The sequence below is a fragment of the Cherax quadricarinatus genome, chromosome 17, assembly GCF_038502225.1.
Source record: "Cherax quadricarinatus isolate ZL_2023a chromosome 17, ASM3850222v1, whole genome shotgun sequence".
Lineage (NCBI taxonomy): Eukaryota > Metazoa > Arthropoda > Malacostraca > Decapoda > Parastacidae > Cherax > Cherax quadricarinatus.
The window spans coordinates 5,648,280-5,675,897 of NC_091308.1; the positions used below are offsets into that span (position 1 = coordinate 5,648,280).

Consider the following 27,618-nt stretch of genomic DNA (forward strand, 5'->3'; position numbering starts at 1 on the left):
TTTACCGCCTGCACTTACATGTGCCCTAGACATAACCTTGTTAAAACATCGTATTCGCACGCAGCTTTATGATAAAAGCTAAATTATCAGGTTTAGTGGTGCAGTACAAGACAAGGAGCAGTGTGAAGCAACAACCTCTGTCGATGAGTTGGTTATTCACATCCATATGGCTCTTCTACAAAATCAGAAGCTTCATTATTCACTACCTCCAGTACTTTTGTATATTAGTAGTGAGTTGGGAAGTGGGGCTGCGATATGGCATATGGGGGCTATTGGTGGTAGCCCTAGGCATAGCTCTTACCCCAGAGAAATTTAAAAATATTATATGGTTTGCACGCGAGAAGCAGATGGCTGAGATGTCCTCCTCTTCTAAGGTAAGTAGTGCCTTTTATTTATAGTGGGGAATTTTGTAATTTTTTTATTGCTGTACCCAAAATTACAACTTCGGCTTGAAATGATATAATCGAAAGGTCCCTTATTCGATCCTCAGTCCCGGGTAATAAATGGACAAGTTTACTTGCACGCTTGTTGTCCCTGCTTACTTAGCAGCAAACACATGTACGTGTATGTTAACCCATAGTTGTGGGTCAGTCAACAAAAAAACGACAAGAAAAAAATGGGTAAAAGAGCATTGCGTAAGAAAATAATTTAGGTTTACCATTTGCTTGGTCAAAGATCTTATACCTGGATTAATGACTGATACAGCAGTTACCGCCTGAGAGCTAGGTACGTTCAAGCGGGTTTACAGTTCTTGGACTACACGAGGAATTTTAAAAGGCTGCGCGTCACTGCTAACCACCAGTCAAGAATATTTCAATCCCTAAAACAGGGATTACAATTATATACACTCTCGGTGTATATACACCTCTCGGTATGATAGTTCATTGGTTAGTTGAGTTTACAAAAATGACAGAATTAAGTTAAGAGCTAAACCCAAAGGAGTCATTCAGCGCTACAAATGGGTTTAAAAACCTATCGACGACACAGAGTTAATAAGGTTGTATATAACCCTGTACGCTACCAGTCAGGAAGACCTTATTAAACCTTCTCTGAATATCCTGCTTAGAAGAAAATTGGTATAATTAAAGGAGTGTATAGATGCCATTTTGCCACTTTTAATTTCGAAGTGGTATTGCATTATTTTGCCTTGACGCTGGTGAGGGGTTCTTGATCCAAGGAACTGGACTTACCCTCCCCTGCTTCGATCGAATCTGAATGCCTCCCATTCCACAGGCATTATATGACCCCTACGGGTTTGCACTTTTCTCTGATTTAAATATAATAACTGTGAACGGCATCAATCACTCTCTGATGGATTGTTTAAAATGAACGGACTGTTTCATGGGTTTAGGCTGTGTGTGCACGATTTTGTTGGATTCTGTGCAATAACTGGAAAATGCATCTTCTGGTCTGCTTTAAACTTTTTAATACTGATGTGTTTTCCTCGAGGCAAACAATCTTTCGATGTTCGGTTGTGCTCACCTACGTGTACTCACATGTGGTTGTAGAGGTCGAGTCTCAGCTGTCCCCGCCTTTTCGCTGGTTGCTTCTGGGTTCACTCACTCCTGGCTTCGAGAGGCTTGTCGTACCAATTTCATAAATCAAATGAGTTTTTATGTAGTAATTAAAGGATGTCTCTGGATCAGAAATAAATCACAGTGACTTTATTTTATTATCTTAGGTTGTGTCCATAAAACATCTAACTTACTTAGGATATTTATCCTTTTGAATTATATTTGGGCTGTGTAATATCCTATGTTACATTTATTTTTTTTCTTGTTTTCTTCCTCCAACATAACAATCAAGAACGCCTCATCCAATCGCCTTCAAATTTTCAACATTTATGTACGGCAATAAGGATTAAATTCCTGGAACAATTGGAATGTTCACTTGCCCTGTGACGAAAGTTATTAAACACATTCACAGATTCCTGGAATGACTCAGATAACTCCCAAAATATTCAGTGGTTGAGCTTGACGCGTTCTTAAACTATGGTGGAGAACGAAATTCAGGTGTGAAGGAATTAGACTCATGTGCAACTCTTGGGTATCTTTATTGAGGAAACGTTTCGCCACACAGTGGCTTCATCAGTCCATACAAAGGAGAAACTTGAAGAACAGGAGTAGAAAGAGGTAATCAGTCCCTCAGCCTTGAGTCGATGTTGTCAGCCCATCAATCTTGAATAGATTGATGGACTGACAACATCGACTCAAGGCTGAGGGACTGATTACCTCATTCTCCTCCTGTTCTTCAAGTTTCTCCTTTGTATGGACTGATGAAGCCACTGTGTGGCGAAACGTTTCCTCAATAAAGATACCCAAGAGTTGCACATGTGTCTAATTCAACAACAAGTCGGTTCTCTGAACCATTCATCTACAGGTGTGAAGGAGCAGATTAGACGATTTTAAGTGTAAAATAGTGCGAAACTTTAATTTCCATTAAATCACGTTAAATAATATTCAATATACTTCTGACCGGCTTCAGTATTTAATGACTGATGTTGGAGTGCAGGAAAATTTGTTGACGAGTTAAAATACTGAAAAAAAAATAGAATCGTTGAAATCTGTGCCATAACTGGAGAATGATTCATCTTGTCGGCTTCAATTATTATTATTATTATCATGGGGAAGCGTTAAACATCGGCTTCAAATTGTCACCAATATTGTGGTTCCCTGATCACAAGACTCAACGCTGACACCGTGTGGCGTAAATCCCAGTTTTATTGAATAAATAGTGACATTTGTTTCTTATTCTTTAACTAAAGAATGCTTCTAAAAGTCCCCACTTTCATAGTGCTTTTAGAAAACGTGCAATTGCATTAAGTTTTATAACCTACATGAACTGTATCACTGTAGGCAACAAGAGCATTTCACCCCTCCGTGGAAGATGTGTTCATTTAATATCACATACCTACAAGTCCCTCCCAAGAAGCTCATTGCTAGTAATCCCTTCATTAAATCTCTTGTTAGAGCAACTGCTCAAGAAGAAATTTCTCACCTAGCTGGTAGTAATAAGTTATCACAAGTTATATACACTGATGGATCTAAACAGGAGTCTTCTGGCAGGGCTGCATCTGCTCTTGTTGCCACCTCCCTAGTTAAGAACGATAATAAATTTGTTGAGTTAGGCATAAGAATTAACAACTGGGCGTCTACACTGCAAACTGAATTGTTTGCAATCCTAATGGCGCTAAAGCTAACCTATGACACTGAGCTTGACTCTATCATCATTACTGATTCTATGTCATCATTGAAGGCTCTTGACTCATATAATGACTCCAACAACATGCTCATTCCTTACTTTTGTGTTACTTCCAAATTTCACTATCTTAGACATCAGCTATATTTCAACATTATTTATGAACAGTGTAAAGAGGCAGTTTAAGGGCTAATAAAACTGTCAGATTGGGATTTATGGAACTCAACAATAAGGCGAACTTTGCTTTCTAAACACAAAATATCTGAAAAGTTGAAGTCGATCATAAGAAGCATTCTCAAGCTATCACAGGGATACAATTATTCTAAGTTTCATAAAGAAAAATGGAGTCATGACAACTTTTCTCGTTCACAAACTAAACTTAATGAGAACATCACCCATTATATACTGAAGCCATTCAGAAGACGTAGACCTAAATATATTTAACAGTTAAAGTAAATCAAAATTTCACACTCTTTTTATACAAAAAATTGGTAGTGCACCATAACACTTGAATTTCACTCTTTACCATTATCGAATTAGGAGGCGCCTTTACTGAACGTTTGAAGCTGCGCGGCTGAGGGTTTTGGAGGTTATCGGAGCTATTAGTAAGTAAGTAAGTAAGTTTATTCAGGTATACACAAATACAGTTACATAGAATTATCATACATAGCAGCATATGTGTAGAGAACCTAGGATAACCCAAAAAAGTCAGACAGAGTGACTTATTTCCATTGGGGTCCTTTTACCTTATTATTATAGTATAAAGGTTATAATATTTTCTTATTATTCTACAATGAAGATAACATCTTATTATCATACTAAAAAGACTATCTGCTACACCAAGGTCATTAAGACTATCTACAATACGAGGGTCATTACAAGGAATAAGGTAAATGTTGTGAATGAGTTCCTCTACCACACATTCCACCATCAAACACCACACATTCCATCACCACCCCACCTACAGTTGTGGTCATAGAGTTGCTGCACATCCCAGTTATTCCTAGAATACTGATCTAATTAACATACACCGGCGTTGAGAATTTGATGTTATTCAGATGATGCCTCCAGCTATGAACGAAATAAAAAGAAAACTTGAAGGAAGAAAAAAATTGGCAGCTATTTTAAAGGTCTGCCTTCAGGGATACCTGGAGTATACATGGAGAGAATTTTGGGGATCAGCGCCCCCGCGACCCGGTCTGTGACCAGGCCTCGCCTTATAACCCCAATATAGAAATGAAAATTGAAATTTTAAATTTTAAACATACATATGCACCCTTTAAACATCATATGCACTCTTTAAAAATATACACCCTTTAAACATAAATATGCACCCTTTAGACATCATATGCACCCTTTAAACATCATATGCACTCTTTAAACATATGCACCCTTTAAACATAAATATGCACCCTTTAAACATCATATGCACCCTTTAAACATAAATATGCACCCTTTAAACATCATTTGCACCCTTTAAACATCATATGCACCCTTTAAACATCATATGCACCCTTTAAACATCATTTGCGCCCTCTAAACATACATATGCACCTTTTAAACATCATATGCACCCTTTAAACATCACATGCACCCTTTAAACATCATATGCACCCTCTAAACATACATATGCACCCTTTAAACATCATATGCACCCTTTAAACATCACATGCACCCTTTAAACATCATATTCACCCTCTAAACATACATATGCACCCTTTAAACATCATTTGCACTTTTTAAACATCATATGCACCCTTTAAACATCATATGCACCCTTTAAGCATCACTTGCGCCCTCTAAACATACATATGCACCCTTTAAACATCATATGCACCCTTTAAACATCATATGCACCCATTAAACATCATATGCACCCATTAAACATCATATGCACCCATTAAACATCATATGCACCCATTAAACATCATATGCACCCTTTAAACATCATATGCACCCATTAAACATCATATGCACCCTTTAAACATACATATGCACCCTTTAAACATCATATGCACCCTTTAAACATCATATGCACCCATTAAACATCATATGCACCCTTTAAACATCATATGCACCCTTTAAACATACATATGCACCCTTTAAACATCATATGCACCCTTTAAACATCATATGCACCCATTAAACATCATATGCACCCTCTAAACATACATATGCACCCTTTAAACATCATATGCACCCTTTAAACATCATATGCACCCTTTAAACATCATATGCACCCTCTAAACATACATATGCACCCTTTAAACATCATATGCACCCTTTAAACATCATATGCACCCATTAAACATCATATGCACCCATTAAACATCATATGCACCCATTAAACATCATATGCACCCATTAAACATCATATGCACCCTTTAAACATCATATGCACCCATTAAACATCATATGCACCCTTTAAACATACATATGCACCCTTTAAACATCATATGCACCCTTTAAACATCATATGCACCCATTAAACATCATATGCACCCTTTAAACATCATATGCACCCTTTAAACATACATATGCACCCTTTAAACATCATATGCACCCTTTAAACATCATATGCACCCATTAAACATCATATGCACCCTCTAAACATACATATGCACCCTTTAAACATCATATGCACCCTTTAAACATCATATGCACCCTTTAAACATCATATGCACCCTCTAAACATACATATGCACCCTTTAAACATCATTTGCACCCTTTAAACATCATATGCACTCTTTAAACATCATATGCACCCTTTAAACATCATTTGCACCCTCTAAACATACATATGCACCCTTTAAACATCATATGCACCCTTTAAACATCATATGCACCCTTTAAACATCATATGCACCCTTTAAACATACATATGCACCCTTTAAACATACATATGCTCATTTTCTTACCAACAGAATTTTAATGTAAAATTATTTAGAGAACTTTACTTATTACTTTTATTTGATTTCAGGTCAACTTGCCACATGTAAACTGGTCTGGGTTTATTAACCAGGTAAGACAAGATCATTTATAAGGTTCGTCGATGTGTCAGATAATTCAGCCAGTTCTAATTGAATATCATAATATTCAGTAAAAATACTGTACAATGTATACCTGGAGTTTACCTGGAGACAGTTCCGGGGGTGTATGTGTATGTGAAGTTACTTATTCGTTGCTTAAAGGAATTTCTCCATCGTCTTTTTGTATAAACTATTAATACTTATGTTCCATTTATCTGCAAGTTTATCCTCTTCCAGGCAAGTTATGAAGATTGCAATAATCCAGATTATTATTATAATCAAAAAGCAATAATCCAGAGCAGGTAACTAATTCCTTCCCAAGTTACTTTGAAATCCAAAGTGACACTATCAGAATTCACTGGTTTTTTTTTTAATCATTGTCCTCTGTATATATTTTATTTCATTCAACTTTTTTTTTTCCAATGCTATCCGTCTAAAAACATTCCCAGAAATTTCACATTCGGTACTTCAGTTTCTCTTCTCAATGTTTTCTCGTTGCCTAAGAGTAATTATTTGTGTTTTATCTTTCATGTTTAATCTGCCTTTTACAAATTTTAAAAGAAAGTTTAGTAAGTTTTTACTCTTTCCCAGCACTCCCCTTTCAAAAATTTTCTTTTGATCATAATAATTATTTCTCTCTCTCCGACTGAGAAAGTTGGTTGACTCAGATGCTCTCCATCTTACTGTCTTTATTAGCCCGAGCACTCCGGCATGTTGTCACTCCTTCATTTTCCAACTTTATTAGTCAATACTCAGTTACATTCGAGTAAATGAAATGCCTCTTATTTAAAATTCTAATTTAGAATATAACTTTAAACTCGGAATAGTCTCTGCAATTTGGGCCTTTTTTTTTTTTAACGAAGGTAACAAGAATTTAGAAATTCTATTTTCAAGTGATTTACTTCGGCCAGACTAGTGAAGTCTGCAGGTGGGCAGCAAAAAAAAAAAAAAATGATAGACTTTCTCCAATGTTATTACATTCATTAGAGGTGGGGAGGCACTAAAACTAGGTTCATATAGCCCATTCAGGCTTGATCCAAGGAATAGGGATGCCATACCTAATTTTTTTTATCAGTCTTTTCAAGATTGATGGACTGATTACATCGAATTCAGACTGAGGGACTGATTACCTCAAACTTCTTCTGATCTTCGCCATCCTTATTTGTCCTCGATTGATGAAGTCACTGTGTGGAGAAACGTTTCCTCAATATTATTATTATAATCAAAAAGAAGCGCTAAGCCACAAGGGCTATACAGCGTTGCAGGGTAGGAAAGGAAGCGAGGGTATTGGGCAGCAGAAGGGGGGAGGGGCGATCAGTAGGTTACAGAAAACAGCGGGGCAGGGATAGTGCAGGGTACAGGGTAGCAAGAGATCGAGGTAGAAAGGGCTGAAGGTATCATCAGAGTTTGTGAAGTAAGTCAGTTGTTGTCAAAAAGTCAATGAGAGAGTCCGGATGAAAGGTGGGTCCATCAGCGAGAAGGGAAGGTAAAGAGAGAGCAACGGAGCGAAGACGACCTTGGAGGTAAATTCTGCATGCTCGTTGATAAAGTGGGCAGTCTAACAGAATGTGGCTGACCGGTAATGGAACCTGACAATTCTCACAGAGAGGAGCAGGGCACCTCTCCATGAGATATCCATGAGTGAGACGAGTATGGCCAATGCGGAGATGGGAGAGAGTAGTCTCCCAACCTCGGTACTGGTGACAAAAAGACAGCCAGTAGCCTATACTCGGTTTAATAGATTGAAGTTTGTTACCGAGTAGAGTAGACCAACTTTGTTGCCAACGGGTGTGAAGGTGGGTAGCTATTGCAGCAAAATAGTCCGTAAATGGAACACCTCTATATGAAACTGGTAGGTCATGTACTGCTGACCGCGCAGCAGTGTCTGCCTGTTCATTGCCCTGTACGTCAACATAACCAGGGACCCAACAAAAAACAATATCTTTATGCTTGGTAGAGATGCAGCGTAGCCAAAGTTGGATACGGAGGACTAAGGGGTGAGGTGTATCAAATTTCTGTATAGCCTGTAAAGCACTAAGGGAGTCTGAGACAACCACAAACGATGACATTGGCATAGATGCAATACGGATAAGTGCTGCAAGAATGGCATACAATTCAGCGGTAAAGATACTAGCCGAAGATAGTAAATGCCCTCCTACGATGCTGTCCGGAAACACTGCTGCAAATCCTACACCATCAGAAGACTTAGAGCCATCTGTGTACACTGCAATGGCATGAGAATGAGAGTGGACGTGGTCAAGAAAAAGAGAGTGGGAAGCTACCGTAGACAGTTGGGCTTTCGAGCAAGGGAATGAGAAAGAACAGACTCGAACAGCTGGAACTTCCCAGGGGGGTAGGGAAAAGTGAGATGCTACATGAACATAGAGAGGTGGAAATTGAAGAGAAGACAAGAGCGAATGTAGTCAAAGAGAGAAGGGATGGAGCAAACAGGGGTGGCAAACAAATAAAGAATGTCTACTAATATCGGTGACCATTCTATAAATGGAAGGATTACGGCGATCATGAGAGTGTACATAGTAGCGAAGGCAATGGGCATCACGGTGATCGGATAAGGATGGAACGTTCGCTTCTGCATAGAGGCTCTCAACAGGGGAAGAGCGAAGAGCACCAAGGTGATGAATAGGGTTGAGGCTAGAGATAGTAGCAGGAGAGGCAGCTGAATAGATCTGGTCACCATAGTCAAGTTTTGATAAAATGAGGGTGGAATGTAGGCGAAGGAGAGTTCGACGATCAGCTCCCCAGGAAAGATGAGCAAGGGTTTTAAGAAGGTTCAGCCGGCTGTGACAAGTTGCCTTCAGAGAGGTAATGTGAGGTTTCCAGGATAACCTACGGTCAAAGAGGAGGCCTAGAAACCTGACTGTATCACGTTCAGGGATACGGGTACCATAGAGGTATAAAGGATGATCGGAGATGACAGAGCGTCTAGTGAAAGTAATTTGGTGAGTTTTGGTACTGGAAAATTTAAACCCATGTGTGGTGGCCCAATTGGAAACATGGTCGACCGCATGATGGAGAGAAACTGTAATGAGGTGATAGTCAGCGCCTGCACAGGCAATAGCGAAGTCATCAACATAGAGAGATGACCAAATATTGGATGGAAGACTATAGGTCAAATCATTTATAGCAAGGAGAAAAAGTGTTGTGCTCAGAACACATCCCTGGGGGACACCTTCAGCTTGGATAAAGTCCGGGGAGAGCACATTATTAATCCAAACACAGAAATGTCTGTCAGTTAAAAAGTTCTTAAGGAAGGATGGTAGATTGCCTCGAAGGCCTAAGGAGTGGGTTTGGGCCAAAATATTATACCTGCAAATTGTGTCATATGCCTTCTCAAGGTGAAAAAATATGGCAATAACCGAGTGGTTATTCGCAAAAGCATTTTGAACATACATATCCAAGCGTAGTAAGGGGTCTATCGTAGAACGGCCCTTACGAAAGCCATATTGACGAATGGAGAGACTGTTGTGTGTCTCTAAATACCACACTAAACGTCTATTTACCAGGCGTTCCATCACTTTGCAAACTGCACTGGTAAGAGCAATGGGACAATAGTGGGAGGCTTCATGTCCCGTAGTGCCCGGTTTGCGGAAAGGGAGAACAATGGCAGATTTCCACAGCTGTGGAAGAACTCCTTGTGACCAAATAAGATTGAAAAGGCATAATAGGACTGCAAGGGCTGACTGATGTAAATTTTGTAGCATACAAATATGAATGTCATCGGGCCCAGCTGCCGATGATCGGCAAGCTGAGAGTGTTGCCTCCAGTTCCTGTAGTGTAAAAGGCACATTATACTGTTTTTCTCTGAGAGAAGAAAAGTCCAAGGGTGCTAGCTCTCTGGCAGACTTTGAGGAAAGAAACAAGGGGCATAGATGGAGCCCCTGAAAAATACGGACCAGATGATTGCCAATTTCATTGGCAACATCTAGTGGGTTTGCTATATCAACACCGGCAACCCGCAGAACAGGAGGAGGGTCAGGAGAATATTTACCACTCAGTTTTCATACTTTTTTCCAGACTGCACTCATAGAGGAAGCAGAGGTGATGGTGGAGACAATCTCGTCAGCAAGTGAATTTTGCATCATGGATGACACGGCAAGCGATTGCATGCTTCTGCTTAAAATCAAGAAGTCTCTCCGTGGTTCTATTGTACCGGTACCTGCCCCACGCAGAGCGCTTCAAACGTACTGCATGAGTACAAGCAGGAGACCACCAAGGCACACATTTCTGAGAATGCCTGCCCGAAGTTTGGGTTATAGAATGAGAAGCTGCGGTTAAAACAGAGGATGAGAAGAGGTGTAAAAGCTCATCAATGGAGGACGAAGAGGAACCGCACTAAAAACAGTTACTTGTGAGTAAAGGTTCCAATTTGCCTGATCAAATTGCCAGCGTGTTGGGATACAAAGAGGTGGTGAATATGAAGGGGAAGAAAGAATGATTGGGAAATGATCGCTGTCATGTAAATCCGGGAGAACAGACCAGGCGAAGTCTAATGTGGCAGAGGAAGAGCAGACTGAGAGATCGATGCAAGAGAGAGTATGAGTCCGAGGATCAAAATGGGTGTGGGTACCTGTATTTAAAACATGGAGGGGGTGGGTAGCAAGAAAAGCCTCTAACTGAATGCCACAGGAATCACAGTGAGAACCCCCCCCCCCCCCGGAGGAAATGATGGGCATTAAAATCGCCAAGTAACAGAAGTTGTGGCAGTAATGACGAAACAAGAAAGACAATATCCGGGATAGATAATGCCCGAGAAGGAGAGAGATACAAAGAACAGAGTGTATACCACCTATGCAAGTGGATATGGGCTGCTGTGTAATGCAGCGAAGTATGAACAAATAGCTGATGGTACGGAATATCAGTGCGTAGAAGGGCACTTTCATTAAAGGTCCCATCTGAGAAAGGATCCAAAGAATACAATAAATTATAGCCTGAGATAGGTTGGAAAACAGCTGAGTGTAATTTTGGTTCTTGTAAGCAAGCACCAACAGGGGAAAACCGGGAAAGCAACATCTGAAGCTCACCCCGATTACCCCTGAGGCCACGGATATTCCACTGTAAATAGGCCATGATTGGCAATGAAGAAAAAACCAGGAAACTGTAGGGAAAGGCACCTACGGACTAGAGGGGTTAGAAAAGTCAATGTGCGGTGGCACCAGAAGACGTTCAAGCAGCGAAGGAATGGAGTTGTGGAGATGGAGGAGAGGGAAGAGAAGGAACAGGAGGTGGATCAGTGTCCATTGAAGGTTTAGTCTCTGCAATATATTCTGAAATAGCTTCAAGTGTTTCTGAATTCAAAGATGTATGGGAGACAATATTGGAGGCAGAAGGGGAAGGGTGAGTAAAGATTGGGACAGTAATGGACTGTACCAAAGGAGAGGGGGACGAAAGAGTGTAGGGGACTGGAGAAGAAGTGTGGGAGGGGACAGAAGAGGCAGAAACCTGGGAGGTGGCAGAAGAGGAAGAAACTTGGGAGGGAACGGGGGTGGAAGGCATAGTACGAGGAGGAGGGTGAACCTCCACACTTGTAATAGAGCCAGAGAGAGGGAAAGAACTAGGCACAGAGACTGGAAAGGTAAAATGCGGAGGTGGAAGAAGGGAAGGAGGGGGCAAAGAAGATTTGAGCAATGGGATTTTTTGGACTTCTGAGAAGTAGAGGGGCGATTGGTATAAGCCCCGGTTCCTGAAGCGGGTGAGGAAACAGCACCAGCAAGAGGTACAGGGGCATCAGGAGTGTCCGAAGAGTGGTCAAAAAGCAAGGCAGGGTCAGAATGGGGTGCGGTATCAAGAAGGGGCCCGGGGGTAGTGGGTTCATGGACTGGGTCCTCCATGGTTAGGTTACCCCTTTGCTTTTTGTTTTTAAGAAAAAAAGAAGGGAGAAAAGAAAATAAAAAAAAAGAATAAAAAAAGGGGGGAGCGGGGAGGAATAGTTCCCAGAAGGAATGAAAGGGCCGGAAATCTCCCTCCACGCCCAAGAGGACCTCAGCACCGCTAGTAGCGCAGATGCAGCCTGGAACCCGTGCCATACCCTACCCTTCATGCCAGTAAACCAGCAATCCGGGATAGCAACCTCACATCTGAAGAGCTACCTCGGTGGACAAAAGAGAGGGCGGCCGGATATTCACCACAAAGCATACCTCCTTCGGCCACCACCCCCGGAATCCGAAAGGTGGCTTCCAGAGATACACCTGTCGCCCGAAAGCCACCCAAAGCCACCCTCCGGGATACCGGAGAGGGATCGGGACATCCCCAGGCGATCCAGATTCCACGGCAAACTATGCCACCGCCAAGGACCTCAACAGAATGGAATGGACCCCGGTACCCTTCCCCCGACCTAGGAACTAGCGTGCCTGTGGGAAAAATCCCAAAGGCCAAAAAGAGGAAGGGCAAAAGGGAGGGGTGGGGAGGAGGAGGAAAGGAAAAAAGGGGAGGATGGGGAGGATAGGATAGGGAAGGGGGGATTGGGGGGTAATTAGGTTTGGTCTGAAGAAGGAGACCAACAGGTCTAATTCCTCAGACCAAGAGCCTCTTCACCATGCCAAGGAGCTCCCCTTGAACAGGCGTTTCCTCAATAAAGATACCCAAGTGTTGCACATTTGTCCAATATATCAACCTGTGGATTCTCTGGACCATTTAGCCACACTTTATATAGAGTTCGCCTGTAAAGAGCATAACGAACACTAAATAGAAGCAATCCTATTATATCACAAAGACAACATACTGATATTTTGCTGGACAGCAGTCTTATGAAATAAGTTTAATTAATCATATTGGGTTTAATCATAACCTTTATTAACCCAGCCAAGAATATACCATCTGTGATGGCCACATCGTGAAGACATTCACTAAATTCCGCGCGTGTACAGACTCATACATGAAAACTTAACGAGTGGCTTTTAATGCCAGTGAAAACTCTTGCTAAAATAACTAGAATGCACTGAATAAGATTTGTTAAGTAGTGTTGATGACGATTATTTGTTGTTGAATCGGTCACACTGGAAAAAAAAAGTCGACTCATCGTTCAAAAGACATCCCCTATAAGTTGCTTGCTCTGGGACCCCTACAAGTTGTTTGCTCTGGGACCCCTACAAGTTGTTTGCTCTGAGATCCCTACAAGTTGTTTGCTCTGGGACCCCTACAATTATTATTATAATAAAAAAGAAGCGCTAAGCCACAAGGGCTATACAGCGCTGCAGGGTAGGGAAGGAAGCGAGGGTATCGGGAGGCAGAAGGGAGGAGGGATGATTAGTAGGTTACAGAAAACAGAGGGGCAGCGGATAGTGCAGGGGTAGAGGGTAGCAAGAGATTGAGGTAGAAAGGGCTGAAGGTATCATCAGGAAAAATGCAAACTCCCTTCCTGTAAGCTTTTTCACCCTGAAATGTGCACCTCTTCAGTACAGGAAAGACTGTGCTATAACTTAAATTGCCAGGCACACCATCTAAAGGGGACAAAAAGATACAAAACATCCAGGCCATGGGAAAACCTGGGTAGCCACAGCCACTCAAGAGGGAGAGGTTTTTTAGTGCCAGGAAGGAAAAAAAACTGGCAGGAAATGGCAGAAATCGTACACTAAATCCAGTCATTCCTGGAGTGGAACCACAGTCGATGGCCTCCACTCCAAACCAACAGATACAGATACTAATGCCGGAAAAAAAATCCCCCCCCAGTACCAACAATACCACCAGTCCGATGACATTCTTCTTTGCAAATATACAGGGTCTAAAGCCAGCAACAAACAACAAAATACCTTTCATCCGTGGACTGCTTGCAGAGGCAAAGGCAATGTTCGCGGCTTTCACTGAGACCCACATAAAGGATCACTTGGACAACGAAATATGGATCCCAGGTTACAACCTATACAGATGTGACAGAGTGAACAGGCAAAAGGAAGGGGGGGTTGGCCTGTACATTGCAGAGTCACTTGTTTGCACAGAACTGCTTAATGCCTCAAATGATGTAGTGAAAGTTTTAGCAGTAAAGGTCGAGAACCAAAACCTAGCCATTGTGGTAGTCTACAAGCCTCCGGATGCAACATCCCAGCAATTCCAGGAACAGCTGCTAAAAATTGACCACTGTCTGGAAAATCTTCCAGCTCCTGCACCCAACATCTTGCTCCTGGGGGATTTCAACTTAAGGCACCTAAAATGGAGGAATATAGCAAATAATATTGTTGCAGTAATAACACCAGGAGGCAGCTCTGATGAAAACTCTCACTCACACGAGCTTTTAAATCTCTGCACAAAATTCAATTTAAACCAGCAAATAATAGAGCCTACTAGACTGGAGAATACACTAGACCTCATCTTCACTAACAATGATGATCTGATAAGAAATGTCACCATATCAAAAACAATATACTCAGATCACAACATAATTGAGGTTCAGACATGTATGCGTGGAGCCCCAGACCAACATAATGAGACTAGTCACGAGGGAGCATTCACCAAATTCAACTTCAATAACAAAAACAAAGTGGGACCAAGTAAACCAAGTCCTAACCGATATAAGCTGGGAAGATATACTAAGCAACACAGACCCCCAACTTATGCCTAGAACAGATTAACTTGGTGGCACTCGATGTATGCACAAGGCTTATTCCTCTAAGAAAAAGGAGTAGTAGATGTAAAATAGAAAGAGACAGGCGCTCCCTTTACAGGCGATGGAAAAGAATAACAGAGCGGCTAAAAGAGGTCAATATATCTGAAATACGTAGGGAGACACTGGTCAGAGAAATAGCAAGCATCAAACTTAAGCTAAAGGAATCTTATAGGAGTCAGGAATCGCGGGAAGAACTAAAAGCCATAAATGAAATCGAAAGAAACCCAAAGTATTTCTCCTCCTATGCCAAACCAAAGTCGAGAACAACGTCCATTATTGGGCCCCTACTTAAACAAGATGGGTCTTACACAGATGAGCTACTCAAGTCCCAATATGACTCAGTTTTTAGCAAGCCGCTAACCAGACTGAGAGTCGAAGATCAAAATGAATTTTTTATGAGCCACAAAATTTGGTTAACACAAGCCTATCCGATGTTATCCTGGCGCCAAATGACTTCGAACAGACGATAAATGACATGCCCATGCACTCTGCCCCAGGGCCAGACTCATGGAGCTCCGTGTTCATCAAGAACTGCAAGAAGCCCCTATCATGAGCCTTTTCCATCCTATGGAGAGGGAGCATGGACACGGGGGTCGTCCCACAGTTACTAAAAACAACAGACATAGCCCCACTCCACAAAGGGGGCAGTAAAGCAACAGCAAAGAACTACAGATCGATAGCACTAACATCCTATATCATAAAAATCTTTGAAAGGGTCCTAAGAAGCAAATCACAACCCATCTAGAAACCCATCAGTTACACAACCCAGGGCAACATGGGTTTAGAACAGGTCGCTCCTGTCTGTCTCAACTATTGGATCACTACGACAAGGTCCTAAATGCACTAGAAGACAAAAAGAATGCAGATGTAATATATACAGACTTTGCAAAAGCCTTCGACAAGTGTGACCATGGCGTAATAGCGCACAAAATGCGTGCTAAAGGAATAACAGGAAAAGTCGATCGATGGATCTATAATTTCCTCACTAACAGAACACAGAGAGTAGTCGTCAACAGAGTAAAGTCCGAGGCAGCTACGGTGAAAAGCTCTGTTCCACAAGGCACAGTACTCGCTCCCATCTTATTCCTCATCCTCATATCCGACATACACAAGGATGTCAGCCAAAGCACCATGTCTTCCTTTGCAGATGACACCCGAATCTGCATGACAGTGTCTTCCATTGCAGACACTGCAAGGCTCCAGGCGGACATCAACCAAATCTTTCAGTGGGCTGCAGAAAACAATATGAAGTTCAAAGATGAGAAATTTCAATTACTCAGATATGGTAAACACGAGAAAATTAAATCTTCATCAGAGTACAAAACAAATTCTGGCCACAAAATAGAGCGAAACACCAACGTCAAAGACCTGGGAGTGATCATGTCGGAGGATCTCATCTTCAAGGACCATAACATTGTATCAATCGCATCTGCTAGAAAAATGATAGGATGGATAATGAGAACCTTCAAAACTAGGGAGGCCAAGCCCATGATGACACTCTTCAGGTCACTTGTTCTATCTAGGCTGGAATATTGCTGCACACTAACAGCACCTTTCAAGGCAGGTGAAATTGCTGACCTAGAAAATGTACAGAGAACCTTCACGGCGCGCATAACGGAGATAAAACACCTCAATTACTGGGAGCGCTTGAGGTTCCTAAACCTGTATTCCCTGGAATGCAGGCGGGAGAGATACATGATTATATACACCTGGAAAATCCTAGAGGGACTAGTACCGAACTTGCACACGAAAATCACTCACTACGAAAGCAAAAGACTTGGCAGACGATGCAACATCCCCCAATGAAAAGCAGAGGTGTCACTAGCACGTTAAGAGACCATACAATAAGTGTCAGGGGCCTGAGACTGTTCAACTGCCTCCCAGCATACATAAGGGGGATTACCACAGACCCCTGGCAGTCTTCAAGCTGGCACTGGACAAACACCTAAAGTCGGTTCCTGACCAGCCGGGCTGTGGCTCGTACGTTGGTTTGCGTGCAGCCAGCAGCAACAGCCTGGTTGATCAGGCTCTGATCCACCAGGAGGCCTGGTCACAGACCGGGCCGCAGGGGCGTTGACCCCCAGAACTCTCTCCAGGTAAACTCCAGTAAGTCAGTTGTTGTCAAAAAGTCAATGAGAGAGTCCGGATGAAAGGTGGGTCCATCAGCGAGATGGGAAGGTAAAGAGAGAGCAGCGGAGCGAAGACGACGTTGGAAGTAAATTCTGCGTGCTCGTTGATAAAGTGGGCAGTCTAACAGAATGTGGCTGACCGATAATAGAACCTGACAATTCTCACAGAAAGGAGCAGGGCGCCTCTCCATGAGATATCCATGAGTAAGACGAGTATGGCCAATGCGAAGGAGGGAGAGAGTAGTCTCCGGGACCCCTACAAATTGCTTGCTCTAGGACCCCTGCCAGTTGCTTGCTCTATGACCCATATAAGTTGCTTGCCCTGGGACCCATACAAGTTGCTTGTTCTGGGACCCCTACAAGTTGCTTGCCCTGGAACCCTTACAAATTGCTTGTTCTGGGACCCCTATAAATTGCTTGCCCTGGGACCCCTACAAGTTGTTTGCCCTTGGACCCCTACAAGCTGTTTGTCATGAGACCCTAAAACGTTGCTTGCCCTGGGACACTGGGAGTTGCAGCTTCTGGTTCAGTGACTGAGGAGAGGAGGATGGCAGCTTTTAGTTCACTAACTGGGGAGAGGATTGCGGATTGGCACAGCAGGCATGATCACAAGCTCTAGTTATACACGTGTGTAATTCCTCCTTGCAGGTTATTCATCAGCTGTGGCCGTTAGTCACTATTTACATGGAGAACTGCCTAAGAAACACTGTTGAACCTAAAATCAACGAATATTTAGAAAGGTGGAAAATCCTCACATTTAAGTTCAAGATGAACGGTGTGTTGCCTGATGTACCTTATGTTGAGGATGTGAGGGTTTATAGTACGTTCATAAGTGGAGACATCCTCCTCGAGGTTCATTTTCGGTGAGTACCTGGGTTTATCTCTCTGTACCTCCTCTATATATATTTTCCCCTCTCTTTTCTCCCGCTCTTCTTTAACTTCATCCCCGTTCATTCTCTCGCTCATTTTTTTCTCTCTCCATTCAGTTGTAACATGATTATTATTATTATAAAAAAAAGCGCTAAGCCTACAAGGGTCATACAGTGCCACTCAGTTGTAACAATGATTAATATTTTTTTTATTGTAGTCTGTACTACAGTTGCCCTATTGAATAAAACTAATGTTTACTTTTGTTGTTACTTGACTGTCTAATAATTCTTTTCCTGTTCTGCATTAATTAGCATCTATTGTTTTAGTTTTGTGATATACTGAATTGTCTGTTCCTCGTGCCATTTCCTAGAACTGTCTCTTATTCATTCATCGTGACATACTGTTTTAAAGCAGTTGTTAATTTTGACTCCAGGCACCCCTCTTAAGTATCTAAAACCTAGTACATAATGTGTCTCGTGCACAATGTAACGCTTTCGATCTCAACGGATAGTTGTACAACAGCCCCTTGCAAATTCAGTAGCTAACAAATGAAGATTTGTACGTAACTCTCCTCAAAGCATCGCCTCAGATGAGCGAGGTACATCAGAATTTCAGCTGTGAAAGTGCATAATTGTCAGTAGTACATTCATTTTGATGCCCTTCCTGTCCAGAGTGTAAGCATCTCCCAAATTAAACTCAGTGAACAGAATGGGAGTTGCACTCATGCAATCAGTGAATACCAGCACTCAGCCAGTGAATCCAGTTAAGAACTCTTGGTCCACGATACTGGACTTATCCTCCCCTTCCTTGGTTTGAACCATTCTCAATGAGCTACATGACCCCTACGAATTTAGCATTTCCGCTTAACTAAATAAAATAAAATCTGCCCACTGCGAGTGTTGGAGCACCTCACAAATGTACCCTTGCCGACCATCCATAGCACCACAAAACTACTGCTACACAATGGCATTCCTTAAATCTGTGTCAGTTACAGATAAATTGTTATGGCTACAAATCTTTCTTAATATCTAAACCAGGGGTTCTTAACTGGAAAAATCCATACCCTTAATGGGTATGGAAACCAAATAATGGGGGTATGGGACTCGACCTCTGAACAATCTGTCATTTTTCTATAAATAAATGATAAATTCCTTATGATTTTCTTTCATTTGTTCTGTTCATAGCTAGCCATATGTAAAATAAAACCAAGCTACTGACATCTTTTGAAGTTATGCTGGTACCTAATAGGACTGGTGATGATTTTGGTAAGTCTGGTGAAGGGGTATGGGGACGATAATGGGCAATTCGCTGGGGCTCTGTAATAGTAATAAGGTTAAGAACCCCTGACCTATACAGACAAGCTTGTAAATTTCATACACCAGACAAACTAATTTGTGCAAAAACAAAAAATCTTGATACATATTGCTAACCTGAAGAAAGCTTTCTTCATCCTGCAAATATAAACTAAGTTAAAGAATAAGTCGCAATACTACGACTCCCAGTTAACAACAGTTTGGAGAGAAAGTTTCAGACGATTTTTCTATCCATCAAGTCAAATACTGAGCGTTATTTTAAGTTACTCTTCAAAGTGTAAGCTAGCTGTGAAATATATTTAATTGCTTTTGGCTCCTACCTGTTTGCTGGCTCATCCATTCATAAATTTCAAGTGCTGTTTTAGAATGAAATTTATCTAGAGGAACTCGAGTTTTAAATAACTAATGTACATTATTTTCAGATACACGGGGAACTTTCCTTTCTCAGCAATTATTGCAAGAGTCGAGTGGGGTGGAAACGCACACATACAGGTAGAGTAAAACTATCCTAAAACTTTAATGATCAGTAAGTCACTGGACAATACATATTAATTTTGCAACAAATCATGTAAGTGCTTCTTAGTCTAGGTCAACCTGCAGTTCCCCATTTTTAGTTGATCCTTGACTATGAATAAAAACTGCTATTCTCATTTCTGTTACAATACTGTGTAATAGTAATAGTATGATCTCTGTACAGTCCTGCGTGTATGGTCCCACTTTTGTGATTTTTGAATAGTCCTGCCTAGGTGTACAACGTATCAACACGTCCAGTTTAATGGGTACATTTCTCAAGATTTATTGACTGAACACATTGACTCCAGGCTGAGGGACTGATTACCTCAAAAATCCGAATAAAATCTTATCTTAAAGATAAGATTTTATTCGGATTTGTAACCAAATGTTACATAAGTGTCTCATTCTTCAACTAGCTAGTTTTCAAACCATTTTCATCATATCTAAACTATGCCTTACCAGCATTATATACAGTTGTAGGTTAACATTGAGACTTCTATTACTTATAAAGTGCTTTATGATAAAAGTCTCTTAGCTTTGTTGTATACCAAGTCAAATATACTGATAAGAATGTGAAGAAAATATGCAGGTTATGGCACATGATGACACTCTTCAGGTCGCTTGTTCTATCTAGGCTGGAATATTGCTGCACACTAACAGCACCTTTCAAGGCAGGTGAAATTGCTGACCTAGAAAATGTACAGAGAACCTTCACGACACACATAACGTAGATAAAACACCTCAATTACTGGGGGCGCTTAAAGTTCCTGAACCTGTACTCCCTGGAACGCAGGCGGGAGAGATACATGATTATATACACCTGGAAAATCCTAGAGGGACTAGTACCAAACTTGCACATGAAAATCACTCTCTCTGAAAGAAAAAGACTCGGCACACGATGCAATGAAAAGCAGGGGTGTCACTAGCACGCTAAGAGACAACACAAAAAGTGTCAGGGGCCCAAAACTGTTTAACTGCCTCCCAGCATACATAAGGGGGATTACCAATAGACCCCTGGCTGTCTTCAAGCAGGCACTGGACAGGCAACTAAAGTCGGTAGCTGACCAGCCGGGCTGTGGCTCGTATGTTGGATTGCGTGCAGCCAGCAGTAACATTATACAGTGGACCCCCGGTTAACGATTTTAATCCGTGCAAGAGGGGTAATTGTTATGCGAAATAATCGTTATGTGAATGAATTTTCCCCATAAGAAATAATGGAAATAAAATTAATCCGTGCAAGACACCCAAAAGTATGAAAAAAAAAATTTTACCACATGAAATATACATTTTCCCACACACAAAGAGAAGGATACATGCACAATAGTAGAGTAGTACATGCACAGTATATATTGTGCATGTACTAGTCTACTAAATGAAGAATAAATGACACTTACCTTTATTGAAGATGCAGCAATGACTGATGAGACACTGTGTCCTGGGAGTGCCTTTTCCTCCTGAGTACTGTAGGTCCTGTTTGGCATTTTCTTCCAGAACAGGCCTTATCACACTGTGTATGCCACTACGATTCTTAAATCTCTCAAACCAACCTTTGCTGGCTTTAAATTCACCAATATGAGCACTAGTTCCAGGCATTTTTCCCTGTTCACCTGGGTGTTAGTCGACTTGTGTGGGTTGCATCCTGGGAGACAAGATTAAGGACCCCAATGGAAATAAGTTAGACAGTCTTCGATGACACTGACTTTTTTGGGTTATCCTGGGTGGCAAATCCTCTGGGGTTAATTGTTTCTTGGTATTCTCAATAAGCCACACCAACAACAGTGCTACAGCAGCAGCAGCAGCTGACAGTGCAGCAGCAGCAGCAGCTGACAGTGCAGCAGCAGCAGCAGCTGACAGTGCAGCAGCAGCAGCAGCTGTACCACCAATAGTAGCGATGGTTGATTGGGGTTTATTATACAACCTGGCCAGCTCGGAGACATGCACTCCACTTTCATACTTATCAATGATCTTTTTCTTCATCTCTATTGTAATTCTCATCCTTATTGCTGTAGGGTTGGCACTAGAAGCTTTCTTGGGGCCCATGGTCACTTATTTTCCAGAAAAAGCACCGAAAACACTGTAATAATACGAAATATTCCGATTGTATGCTTGGATGTTACCGTGGAGGCTGGCTGGTAAACAATGCCACCGGCGGAACATGTGAGCGTGGCTCAGGCCGCACATTGGACGCGTCTCGGATGAAAATCGGTAAGCGGGTTTTAAGCGGTATGCGAGGCAAAATTTTTGCAATTAAAGTAAGCGGTATGCGAAATAATCGCTATGTGATGCCATCGTTATGCGGGGGTCCACTGTATTATATTATAATCAAGGAAGCGCTAAACCCGGAGGATTATACAGCGCCTGGGGGGAGGGGATGTGGAAGGCATTCAGGCTTAATTCGGGGAACTGGAGCACAGATCCAATTCCCTAAATCAAGAGCCCCTCACCAACATCAAGGAACCTTCCCTGAGGGGTGGAGCCAGCAGTAACAGCCTGGTTGATCAGGCCCTGTTCCACCACAAGGCCTGGTCACAGACGGGGGCGTTGACCCCTGGAACTCTCTCCAGGTAAACTTACACCAAGAGGTCTAAGTCTTTCAGTGAATATACACTGAGAGATTACTGTAATCCCAATTTTAGGGATTAAAGTTTTCTTGTTTGGCTGAACCATTATGCATTATTAATAACCCTAGTGTAGTCAAAAGTCTTTAAACCCCACTAACCAACCAACCATGGTAATAATATCATAAACCACATACTGTGTTTTATCCATAAATTACATAGCTTTATTGCAAACACTTCTGTGTTGCTGCATTGGCTACAGATTTCTGCTTACTAGAACTTCTATTTTTTTTTACATTTTGTTTGATTAAGTTTACTATTCACTTAGGTGTACTAGTAATTTTTCTCTAGTACAGTGGAACCTCAAAAATCAAACGTATCACATATCAAACGTTTCGAAAATAGGACCATTTTTTCGGACAAACTGTGTCCCTATTATTGAACGCGCCCCTATTTTCGGACCGCCGGGTACGGGACCTGTCTGCCACCTGCTCTGTCCGCGTCCCCACGCAGGCACTGTGAGTAGTCTAGCTTTGTTTATGCTTGAGTGAACACTAACCTGCACTCTCATTCACGCATTTTACGATTATTTCGTTGTGTTTAGTGCTTGTGGGACTGTGAAATAAGCTGCCATGGGCCCAAAGAAACTTGCTAGTGGTACCCCTGTGGTAAAGAAAGTGAGAAACACCATAGATGTGAAGAAGGAAATAATACAGAAGTATGAGAGTGGTGTAAGACTTGTTGAGCTTGCCAGGATGTATGGGAAAAACAAGTAGACCATCGGTTCTATCCCGTCAAAGAAAGAACAAATCAAGGAAGCTGATGTTGCGAAAGGTGTTAATATAGGGAGTGGATGAGGTGCCTTCTTCAATGATTAAGGAGATTTGTGCCAAGTGGAATGATGTCCAAATGTTTGTGCAGAAGTACCACCCTGAGCAAGCTGAAACAAGCCATCTTTGCAACAAGTTCAGTGACAGAACCATGTCCCAATTTAGGGAAATGTTAAAGAGGCGCCAGAAACAGAGGACTGTGGACAGTTATTTTGTGGGACAGGGGTCCAGTGACTCTCAAGCTGGTCCTAGTGGCATTAAAAGACAGAGAAGGGAAGTAACCCCAGAGAGGGCTTTACCTGAAGTCCTCATGGAGGGGGATTCTCCTTCCAAACACTAACCCCAACTCCCTCTCTCCTCCTCCCTATCTTCCAGATGCCATCACCAATCTTCAATAAAGGTAAGTAAAAATGTTATTTTATATGTATTACTATACATAATTAAAAACTATTGTATTTGTTGTATGTAAAACTGTAATTAATCTCTATAAAATGTATTTTTGGGTGAATATTTTTGGGTTTCTGGAACAGATTAATTGTATTTCCATTATTTCTTATGGGAAATATTGCTTCGAATTTCAGACTTTTCAAATTTAGAACTAGCTCCTGGAATGGATTAAGTTCATTTTTTGAGGTTCCACTGTATTAGGTCATTACATTTATCCACACTAACTTCATATGCCATTTTTTGTGACCACAACATTAACCTATCCAAGTTGTCTTGTAACTACCTGATATTTTCAGAATTTGGCAGCCTATTTGTGTGTCAATAGTAAACATATACATGTATTACTATTTATCCTCTGCTCTAAGTCGTTTATGTAGACTTTGAAAAAGGCCACTGTGGAATGTTCCTTGACACTGGTCCTACTGTTTTCTTTCCCCTTTGATACTGTCTGTGTCTGGTCTCATCCCACAGGCGCTGTATGATCAATAAGGGTTCAGTGCTTACCAGAGAATAAATAATAACATCATAATAATACCCATTTACACAAATTCCCTGCTGCCTATCAGTCATGCTTTGATATAGGAAAGAAATTTTTCTTTAATACATCTAAAATACTCATAACCCTAATTTTTAAAGGGGTGGATCAGTAAGCCAGCGGAAGGCCTTAGTCAGATGACCAAAAGCTCCAGTGGCGGGTCATCATATGACCCACCACTGCAGGAAACAATTGTCCTGTTTCCTGGCCAACCTTACCTAACCTAACCTCAAATACGATGTTCTGTTAATTTTTTCCTATGTCTGGCTCCCATTTTACACTATCATAGGTCTTGTTAAGTTTCACATAAACAATGTCACATTTAGTCTTTAACCCTTTATTAACATCCTTTTCATTTAATTATCTGTCTCACCAGATAAGTAAATTATATTAATAAACAAATATTAATAGACAATAAAACCTGATGGAGAAATAATTTTCCTTAATTTTCTACCTTACAGATCACTGGAAAAATAAAAATAATACTAAAGCATCTATTACCTCACCCACCATTTGTGAGACATGTATGCATTGTCCCTGTCAGCCCTGATGTTACATTTAATTTTACTGGTATAGCATGTTTCCTACCTGATTCCATTCAGTAAGTATTGTATTAATATATCTTTATATTTAAAATGTTATTAACCTTTTTTAATTTACCTTTCTGTAGTACTGTGCTTTGGCTGGTAAGTTACTTAGAGAATGAGTCACAAATAACCTGCACTAACGAGGTGAAAGCTATGACGGTGTTTAAGTCCTTCCTGGACCACCGTCAAATCACAGTTCACTTGTGATGACTCGTCATAAGTTTCTTCTCTTAATCAGATGTGGGTTATTTGTGATTTATTCCATCCAGGTACTGTGACTGTTTACATTAGTTTAACTTGGACAGTAGTTATGAACCTCACACAAGGCTCTGGCTGCTTATTACTACCGACATGTAACTTTATCCAGAAGATTAATTTGTAGTCTCATACTGAAAAAATAATTTGTTTATTACTGGTTACACAGTATGGTATATGTCAATAGTGTAGACTAGTACAGTACAACAGGTCTTTAATTTTCAAAACTGTAGTATACAAAAACTCTAGAAACATGAAATCAGCCCTAAATTTCCTTATTCTGATCATCTGAATAAAGTAAAATCTCGAACGTCATCAAAATTTTGCATATTTGAAAGACTTTTTCCAAACGTTTTTTGCCATCCTGGATTGTATTATATCCCAAAACTGACTGAATACAATATGTAATATCTGGCAGGAAAGGAAGGAAACTATCCTTAATATTATACAGAAGATAAAGAGTGTCGAGTGCTGGCCAACAGAATAGAGAAAGTCATAGCAGCATTATGAATGAATAGAGTATAATGCAGCAATAATGTATTTTGTGCATAAACTGTGCATGATTTTTCTTCTTCTCATGAGTTCCCTAAATTCGTATGGGTCATACAGCATCTGGGAGAATGGGAGGTAATCAAGTTCATTCCAAAGAAGAGGTCAGGTTGGATTCCTAGGATGAAGAGCCCCTCACTAGCATCAATAAATCTTCCTTGTGGGGAGCTCTGAATGATATAGCCCAGAAATGAAATTCTGGAAAATACAGTCATAGTCTGTTCAGATTATGTCAACACTGTATTGCCTTGTTTCGAGAAAGTCTATTACCGAGCAACTCGTTGTCAAATTAATTCTGGTGACATAATCCATGCACTGAATAAGGAATTACTGTTTGTATAACACTTTTTTGTGTGTGTTCACAGCAAGAAACTAATAGATACTGTGAAAGAAGCCTGGCCTGAAGAGCCATATGATATTCCAGTGGTGTAAAATGCTCTTAAGTGTAGAAGACAAATTACCAACACTAGAGGTGAGTGTCTCTCTCTTCCTATAATGTTCTTTAAGGCAAAATTTAAGATGATTTTGTCAGATGATTATTTTTCTGCAGTTGGTTTTAGATAATTATGTAAAGTGAATACTTTTATTACTAGAACTGCATAATCCTGTTAAACTGGACACTCAATGGGTTAACAGTTAAAAATGCTCTCTCTCATTAGCTGGGATTTACTAGGTCTTTGCACTACTGAGAAATTAAGAATTTGCTAAAAGAAGGATAATGGCAGGACATAAATCTTATAGTTTTTCAATTAATGAAAGGTCTTAATACTTTGAAATCATATGGCAGTGTTCATTAGCATTTCTTCAGAAGTCTATAGAACGAGTACCACAGATACAGATTAAGGCATGAGGAAGGCTCTATAAGCATGTATAAAGTCACACTCCTGCACTCAACCACTCCAAAGTGGTTTATTTTTTACATAAAATTTACACTCAAAGTCTACACTGGCACATTAACATGTCTGGTTTAGCCCTCATCACTAGTTTAAAATTTAAAAAACAACAATTGCTCCAGGTTAAATAATGCAAGGATTAGGGAGGTTAATTTTATATAACTACAGTATTTAACAAATATCACAGATATAAACACATTCATACATACCTTAAATCTCTAGGGATTATTAAACAAGCACCTAACCAGTACTTCTTAATAAGCAAAAGCACTCCCTATCTGGAAATAAGTCACTCTGACTTTTTTGGGCTATCCTAGGTTCTCTACACATATGCTGCTATTTATGATAATTCTATATAACTGTATTTGTGTATACCTGAATAAACTTACTTAATTACAGTGGACCCCCGGTTAACGATATTTTTTCATTCCAGAAGTGTGTTCAGGTGCCAGTACTGACCGAATTTGTTCCCATGAGAAATATTGTGAAGTAGATTAGTCCATTTCAGACCCCCAAACATACACGTACAAACGCACTTACATAAATACACTTACATAATTGGTCGCATTGGGAGGTGATCATTATGCGGGGGTCCACTGTACTAATCTCATCTGATTCCACGTCTTGCTGCCTGTGTTTCAGATTCATCAAGCTTACGGTACTGAACACCTGCTCCCAGGCTGAGGGACTGACTACCTCATCTTCTATCTCTTCAGTCCTCTGTATTGTATTGATATTATTATTATTATTCCAATCAAACCTAAGCACTAAACCCACAAGGGTCACACAGCATATTGTATTGACAAAGCCACTGGTTGGCAAACATCTACAGAGTAAAGATACCCCAGTTGTTGCACAGATGTCTAATTCACCACACACATGAATGAAGCCACGTTATCTTAATAACATGGACAAGAGATGCTTTTGTGGGTGGTCATCAGGGGGCTACGTTATGCCCTCTCCTCCCATATCCACAAAGCCTTCTTACAATACTTTCTATTGACAATCCTTGCAAATAATAACTATTACGTACAGTGGTACCTCAAGTTTCGAACAGCTCCCAACTCGAACAATTATGTAAGTGCATTTTTGTAAGTGCTTTTGTAAGTGTACTTTTGGGGGGTCTGAAATGGACTAATCTAATTTACATTATTTCTTATGGGAACAAATTCGTTCAGCAACGGCACTCGAACAGCCTTCTGGAACAAATTAAGTTCATAACTTGAGGTACCACTGTATTAACATAATTTTACAGTTTTATCCATGCATATGATATTAACAGTTGAAGTCCAGTT

At 40.9% G+C, this 27,618-nt stretch overlaps 2 protein-coding genes across 4 annotated transcripts in view; one reads left to right on the top strand and one right to left on the bottom strand.

Annotated features, from left to right (window-relative positions):
• LOC128686396 (putative gamma-glutamylcyclotransferase CG2811) overlaps nucleotides 1–27,618 on the bottom strand; it is a 105,017-nt gene that overhangs the window by 36,277 nt on the left and 41,122 nt on the right. The window lies entirely within an intron of this gene.
• LOC128686395 (extended synaptotagmin-3) lies at nucleotides 54–27,179 on the top strand. Of its 3 annotated transcripts, XM_053773287.2 has the most exons (7): nucleotides 54–374; nucleotides 6,179–6,220; nucleotides 17,622–17,836; nucleotides 19,579–19,648; nucleotides 24,501–24,640; nucleotides 25,796–25,902; nucleotides 26,966–27,179. In XM_053773287.2, exons 1-6 carry the CDS (start codon nucleotides 69–71, stop codon nucleotides 25,860–25,862), a joined length of 840 nt encoding a protein of 279 aa, XP_053629262.2. In that variant the 5' UTR covers nucleotides 54–68; the 3' UTR covers nucleotides 25,863–25,902; nucleotides 26,966–27,179. The 3 variants fall into 3 exon arrangements, 2 of the variants coding, with proteins under 2 accessions (XP_053629262.2, XP_053629263.2); XR_008406637.2 differs by lacking the exon at nucleotides 24,501–24,640; XM_053773288.2 differs by lacking the exon at nucleotides 6,179–6,220.

What these genes read in the sequence shown, in the direction of transcription:
- LOC128686395 (XM_053773287.2), top strand. Translation starts at nt 69, where the DNA reads ATGATAAAAGCTAAATTATCAGGTTTAGTGGTGCAGTACAAGACAAGG. An exon ending in GGTCTGGGTTTATTAACCAG is followed by an intron (nt 6,221 to 17,621) that starts GTAAGACAAGAT and finishes TCCTCCTTGCAG; the next exon opens with GTTATTCATCAGCTGTGGCC. An exon ending in TTCCTACCTGATTCCATTCA is followed by an intron (nt 24,641 to 25,795) that starts GTAAGTATTGTA and finishes GTGTGTTCACAG; the next exon opens with CAAGAAACTAATAGATACTG.